This window comes from Euphorbia lathyris, chromosome 8 (assembly GCF_963576675.1).
Source record: "Euphorbia lathyris chromosome 8, ddEupLath1.1, whole genome shotgun sequence".
NCBI lineage: Eukaryota > Viridiplantae > Streptophyta > Magnoliopsida > Malpighiales > Euphorbiaceae > Euphorbia > Euphorbia lathyris.
The window spans coordinates 11,297,299-11,304,622 of NC_088917.1; the positions used below are offsets into that span (position 1 = coordinate 11,297,299).

General features: G+C 37.3%; 1 protein-coding gene across 1 annotated transcript in view; it reads left to right on the plus strand.

Moving 5' to 3' along the window:
• LOC136202708 (sister chromatid cohesion protein PDS5 homolog C-like) overlaps nt 1–5,525 on the plus strand; it is a 39,600-nt gene extending 34,075 nt beyond the window's left edge. Inside the window, exons 19-31 of the mRNA XM_065993489.1 lie at nt 28–129; nt 306–407; nt 661–762; nt 1,432–1,533; nt 1,710–1,811; nt 1,988–2,089; nt 2,266–2,367; nt 2,544–2,645; nt 2,822–2,923; nt 3,098–3,199; nt 3,376–3,477; nt 4,150–4,226; nt 4,976–5,525. Coding sequence (XP_065849561.1) covers nt 28–129; nt 306–407; nt 661–762; nt 1,432–1,533; nt 1,710–1,811; nt 1,988–2,089; nt 2,266–2,367; nt 2,544–2,645; nt 2,822–2,923; nt 3,098–3,199; nt 3,376–3,477; nt 4,150–4,226; nt 4,976–5,078 — 1,302 coding nt within the window. The 3' untranslated portion in view covers nt 5,079–5,525. The remainder of the gene's footprint in view (nt 1–27; nt 130–305; nt 408–660; nt 763–1,431; nt 1,534–1,709; nt 1,812–1,987; nt 2,090–2,265; nt 2,368–2,543; nt 2,646–2,821; nt 2,924–3,097; nt 3,200–3,375; nt 3,478–4,149; nt 4,227–4,975) is intronic.
• Nucleotides 5,526–7,324: the final 1,799 nt, after the last annotated feature.

Genomic DNA, 7,324 nt, shown 5'->3' on the forward strand with positions numbered 1-7,324 from the left:
GAAGTTAACTCTTGCTACTTTTTAAAGGTCTCTCCACCAAAATCAGCTGCAAAATTAACAAAAGATGTGCATCAATCGGAGATCCCTGAGACTTACTCCAAGAGGAAACGTGCATCATGCAATGAAAAGGTAAGGGTTTAGAAGGGTGAAATTCAGAGTTGTTTCATATGAGACATTCAGGATGAGTCCTGAGTATACATATTTTAAATAGGAGAAACAGCTTAGCTGTGGCTTTTGATTATTTTCTGCGTATTTGCTAATTCTATATATTAGGAAAGGAAGTTAACTCTTGCTACTTTTTAAAGGTCTCTCCACCAAAATCAGCTGCAAAATTAACAAAAGATGTGCATCAATCGGAGATCCCTGAGACTTACTCCAAGAGGAAACGTGCATCAGGCAATGAAAAGGTAAGGGTTTAGAAGGCTGAAAATCATAGTTGTTTCATATGAGACATTCAGGATGAGTCCTGAGTATACATATTTTAAATAGGAGAAAGAAGGCTGAAAATCATAGTTGTTTCATATGAGACATTCAGGATGAGTCCTGAGTATACATATTTTAAATAGGAGAAACAGCATAGCTGTGGCTTTTGATTATTTTCTGCGTATTTGCTAATTCTATATATTAGGAAAGGAAGTTAACTCTTGCTACTTTTTAAAGGTCTCTCCACCAAAATCAGCTGCAAAATTAACAAAAGATGTGTACCAATCGGAGATCCCTGAGACTTACTCCAAGAGGAAACCTGCATCAGGCAATGAAAAGGTAAGGTTTTAGAAGGGTGAAATCATAGTTGTTTCATATGAGACATTCAGGATGAGTCCTGAGTATACATATTTTAAATAGGAGACACAGCATAGCTGTGGCTTTTAATTATTTTCTGCGTATTTGCTAATTCTATATATTAGGAAAGGAAGTTAACTCTTGCTACTTGTCATAGAACCGATTGAACTAAAAGCTCGAGCTAATAGTTAAGGCCCAATCATATATTAATAGCTGACACACCCCCACACGCGAAAGCACACTTGGGCTTGAAGCGTGACAACACAGGCCCATATTACCATGTCCTGCAAATAACTCAACAAATGGGGCTGCCAGGAATCGAACCCAGGACCACTTGGTCACGCTGGCTCTGATACCATGTCATGAAACCGTTTTAGCTAAAAGCTCAAGCTGATAGTTAAAGGTCCACTTCATATTAATAGCTGACACACCCCCACACGCGAAAGCACACTTGGGCTTGAAGCGTGACAACACAGGCCCATATTACCATGTCCTGCAAATAACTCAACAAATGGGGCTGCCAGGAATCGAACCCAGGACCACTTGGTCACACTGGCTCTGATACCATGTCATGGAACCGTTTTAGCTAAAAGCTCGAGCTGATAGTTAAGGGTCCAATCATATATTAATAGCTGACACTACTTTTTAAAGGTCTGTCCACCAAAATCAGCTTCAAAATTAACAAAAGACGTGCATCAATCGGAGATCCGTGAGACTTACTCCAAGAGGAAACCTGCATCAGGCAATGAAAAGGTAAGGGTATAGAAGGGTGAAAATCATAGTTGTTTCATATGAGACATTCAGGATGAGTCCTGAGTATACATATTTTAAATAGGAGAAACAGCATAGCTGTGGCTTTTGGTTATTTTCTGTGTATTTGCTAATTCTATATATTAGGAAAGGAAGTTAACTCTTGCTACTTTTTAAAGGTCTCTCCACCAAAACTAGCTGCAAAATTAACTAAAGATGTGCATCAATCGGAGATCCCTGAGACTTACTCCAAGAGGAAACCTGCATCAGGCAATGAAAAGGTAATGGTTTAGAAGGGTGAAAATCATTGTTGTTTCATATGAGACATTCAGGATGAGTCCTGAGTATACATATTTTAAATAGGAGAAATAGCATAGCTGTGGCTTTTGATTATTTTCTGCGTATTTGCTAATTCTATATATTAGGAAAGGAAGTTAACTCTTGCTACTTTTTAAAGGTCTCTCTACCAAAATCAGCTGCAAAATTAACAAAAGACGTGCATCAATCGGAGATCTGTGAGACTTACTCTAAGAGGAAACCTGCATCAGGCAATGAAAAGGTAAGGGTTTAGAAGGGTGAAAATCATAGTTTTTTCATATGAGACATTCAGGATGAGTCCTGAGTATACATATTTTAAATAGGAGAAACAGCATAGCTGTGGCTTTTGATTATTTTCTGCGTATTTGCTAATTCTATATAGTAGGAAAGGAAGTTAACTCTTGCTACTTTTTAAAGGTCTGTCCACCAAAATCAGCTGCAAAATTAACAAAAGACGTGCATCAATCGGAGATCCGTGAGACTTACTCCAAGAGGAAACCTGCATCAGGCAATGAAAAGGTAAGGGTTTAGAAGGGTGAAAATCATAGTTGTTTCATATGAGACATTCAGGATGAGTCCTGAGTATACATATTTTAAATAGGAGAAACAGCATAGCTGTGGCTTTTGATTATTTTCTGCGCATTTGCTAATTCTATATATTAGGAAAGGAAGTTAACTCTTGCTACTTTTTAAAGGTCTCTCCACCAAAACCAGCTGCAAAATTAACTAAAGATGTGCATCAATCGGAGATCCCTGAGACTTACTCCAAGAGGAAACCTGCGTCAGGCAATGAAAAGGTAAGGGTTTAGAAGGGTGAAAATCATAGTTGTTTCATATGAGACATTCAGGATGAGTCCTGAGTATACATATTTTAAATAGGAGAAACATCATAGCTGTGGCTTTTGATTATTTTCTGCGTATTTGCTAATTCTATATATTAGGAAAGGAAGTTAACTCTTGCTACTTTTTAAAGGTCTCTCCGCCAAAATCAGCTTCTAAATTAACAAAAGATGTGCATCAATCGGAGATCCCTGAGACTTACTCCAAGAGGAAACCTGCATCAGGCAATGAAAAGGTAAGGGTTTAGAAGGCTGAAAATCATAGTTGTTTCATATGAGACATTCAGGATGAGTCCTGAGTATACATATTTTAAATAGGAGAAACAGCATAGCTGTGCCTTTTGATTATTTCTGCGTATTTGCTATTCTATATATTAGGAAAAGAAGTTAACTCTTGCTACTTTTTAAAGGTCTCTCCACCAAAATCAGCTGCAAAATTAACAAAAGATGTGCATCGATCGGAGATCCCTGAGACTTACTCCAAGAGGGAACCTGCATCAGGCAATGAAAAGGTAAGGGTTTAGAAGGGTGAAAATCATTGTTGTTTCATATGAGACATTCAGGATGAGTCCTGAGTATACATATTTTAAATAGGAGAAACAGCATAGCTGTGGCTTTTGATTATTTTCTGCGTATTTGCTAATTCTATATATTAGGAAAGGAAGTTAACTCTTGCTACTTTTTAAAGGTCTCTCCACCAAAACCAGCTGCAAAATTAACTAAAGCTGCGCATCAATCTGAGATTCCTAAGACTAACTCCAAGAGGAAACGTGCATCAGGCAATGAAAAGGTAAGGGTATAGAAGGGTGAAAATCATAGTTGTTTCATATGAGACATTCAGGATGAGTCCTGTGTATACATATTTTAAATAGGAGAGATAGCATAGCTGATGCTATGGCCTTCATGTGCTCTTTTGAATCTTTACCCTGCATTTTCTGGATGCAGTTATGGATTGTTTGGTGATAAATGGAACATTAATACATACTCCACACTATTTTATATAATGTGCTTTAAATTCATGGTTGGTTCCTCTTCCTTGAAATACTACCCTTCACAACCTGTCATTTAATGTCTAATAAAATGCAATCCATCTGTTTGTTCATTTTAGGAATAGATTTCTGTCCTGTTTTTATCATGTACAGAGGCTATAATATCCTCAATTACAAAACATTTTGACACTGATAAGTCTTTTTAACATTGGTACAAGTAACTCTAGTTTTGTTTTTGTAATGTTTGATCCATATGATGTGAATTCTGGTCGCATAATTATCCACATCCTTAACATTTCCGTTGTCGAGCATTTTCCTTTTTCCTAATACTTTATATTCAGTTATTGTCCACCTTAGCATTACAAAAATATTCTATGGAATAGAACTCTTATAAAGAGCTCACCTTTGGAAATGATCTACTTGTTTGACTATTGTGTTTGGCACTGAATTTTCAATTAAAAATGCTTTTTCAGGGATGTGAGACTCCGGACTATGATCCTGATGATCTGGTTGGTAAAAGAGCTAAAGTTTATTCCCCGCAAGATAAACAGTATGCTCTTTCCTTCTCCTCTTTATTTCACTTCTTTTCCCTTGGCAATAGTTGGAAATTATTGATCAATTGTCCGAAGAATTTTACAGTCATGATGTTATACCATGTTCGCTGTGTGACGTGGCCAGTCTGAGATAGACCAAAACCCCTTGCAGCGCCAATACTTTCCTTAAGTCTTGGCCAGCCAACTCTTATCGAAGGGGTCTATCCCCTTTTAAGTGTCCCGCCAACGTCGGTATTCCATCTTGGAGGGTCTCTCTGTGTTGAAACCTCGCCCTAGAAAAGGCACGCTCTATGGGCTATTTAGGAGCCCATAGTGTCCATAGAGTTCCCCTCTATGGAGACATCCGCCTCCTTCACGAAGGACGTATGTCCGACTCTCCATGTCTAGGGGTGGATCCTTTAAACAAGTACCGACAACTGACCCAGGTGTAGTCCCTTCCCCTTATTATATTGTTTCTTCTACCAACTTGACCTCTACCTTCAGCCTCCATTCTCCACTCTATGTCGAAGTCTTCTTGTAGCCTTGCCCATGCTTGGGGTTGAGTTTGCATATGGGTCAAACTCCCCCTTTTACACTCTCCCCCACTTAAAGGATCAACATCCCCGTTGATCGGGCTCGCCCCCTTACACGCTGCACCCTTGCCAATTCACTGTTTTAAAATCACGCTTTTAATATCGTTTTCTGTTCATTTTAGGTGTTCAAATGCAGTGTATTAATTTCCATATTTTATCACATGGTTTTACAGATATTATAAAGGTACAGTCGACTGTTACAATGGTAGTAACAAGAACCATAAGGTGATGAGGGGCATCTCTTCGATAGGTCCCAAACCAAGGCCGGGGAAGTAATAACGCGGCGGATCTCGATGAACAGGGGAATGCGTATAACCTCCATGGCTTATCACTCCCAGCGTATCCAAGGGATTACTTCTTCAGCAAGGAGACAACCACCAGCCTGCCTGATTTATTTTACTGTTTAGCCATTGTTAACTGCTGTTTTTCCATTTACTCTTATTTGCTAGCTTACCGCTATTTTCCCTTTACCCCAGTAGTACCCTTATCTTACCAGTAGGAAGTGAAACCCTAGTAAGGGCTTTGAGGTCTTTGTTTTTACTCTATTTGGGTATTTACCACCCCTAGGTTGTAAGGATGAAACAACTTTTTATCGATCAAACATTATTTCTCTTTGAGTGCAAAGTTTTATACCTATACCTTGGGATTAACTCCTACTAATTTAGCTAATGAATAAATTGTTGATTTACGATCAAAATCAATACATTCGTCTTTAAATCTGTATCAGTTGGTGAAGACTCGATGCCTCGTGTTTGTATGGTTGTGTGTTTTCATGTATGGTTATGTGTTTTCATTTCTTGTCACTTCCTGAGATCTTCTCAATGTGTTTATATGTGTGTGTGAATTTCGTGTTCATATATTAACCACCGGACTTATATTTTCTTTTCTGTAGTTTCTCTATGATGATGGAGATGTTGAAAAGGGAAAAGTAGAAATTTATTGAAGATGACACTGTGCAAGAAGAAGTAAGTGTGGCTTTTGATTATTTTCAGTTCCTTTTCTGTGTATTTGCTAATTCCATATATTAGGAAAGGAAGTTAACAGTTGCTCTATTTAACCCTTCAGCAAATTTAACAGAAGATGTGTATCAATCTGAGAATGTTTGTAAGCATTTAGAATGGTGAAAATCGTGATGTCCTAGTGGACAGAGACTTCTGCATAGGATCTTCTCTGCCCCCTTATCTAGTGATCGACACTAGGTTAAGGTGATCCACTCTAGTCCATCGGGGATTAGGAGGTGGGCATCAGCCTTGTGCAAGAGAGGTCGACTGCTCCATAGAGAAGTAGCCTTGTGGACAACATGGCTATTGGAGCTCATAGTGCTAGCTCCTATGAGGGTCGAGGTTGTGTACTCAGGGATATTAAGGGATGGTATTCGGAAGAGGGTTACGAGAATTGGCTTAGGTTTTGCCATACTCTCAAAAACAGGAATTGAGAGGATCCATACAGGGCCAAAAGTAGCATTTCCTATCAAGTTATACATAAGTGATGTGTTGATTTCAACAATTATCGGTATACCAATTTGGTAACAGTTTAGGAAGCCGTTTACTCAACAAAATTTTACCAAATACATGGGTTAAAATAACTCTTTCTTCTTCTATCAAATTATCCATAAGTTATGTGTTGATTTCAATGATGATTAGTGATGAAACAGGATTTCAGCCAAGTCGGTCCTGTGTCATTGATATTATTTGAAAACCATAGATTGGAATGATCTCGCTGAAATCATGTTTTCGTCACTAATCATCGTTGAAATCAACACATAACTTATGCATAATTTGATTGAAGAAGAAAGAGTTAATTTTAACCCCTGTATTTGGTAAAATTTTGTTGAGTTAATGGCTTCCTAAACGGTTACCAAATGGTAACACATCGCTTATGCATAATTTGATGGAAAATGCTACTTTTGACCCCTCTATATGGCAAAATTCATTGAATTAATGGCTTCATTTTTTTTTTGTGTGTGTGTAATGTTGTGTATTAAATTTAGGGTATATAATTTATTACTAGTTTTTATATTTTTATGTATTACACTAGTCAGATTCTGACCCTATTTGGCAAATAGTTGTTAGCTTATTACATTAGTTGATTATCTTTTTTGTTAGCTGGTTTGACTAGCCGATCGTATAAATTTGTTTGGTAAAACTTAGCTGATTGTTAATAGTTGTTTGTGTAAAATGATAAATAAGGACATGGTAAAATCTTTATTTGGGATTAGATGGTAATAAATAGGGGTAAAAATGTCCTTCAAAAAAGATTGAGCAATAAGCTAATTGAAAAAGCTTCTAAAATTAGTTTTATTGGATCCTCTTTCAAACCTCTTTCTACCAAACATACTATTAGAGGAAGTGGTTCAAACCTCTAATTTTGCCCAAAGGCTCTTTACCAAACAAGGCATCTATGTTTTTATGAACTAATTATAGTTCCTAAATTATAAATTGGTAAAATTACCCTTTAGGTTTTTCTTTTCTTTTTCACATAATTCAAAGGGTTTTTACATGAAAGTAATAATTAATAAAAAT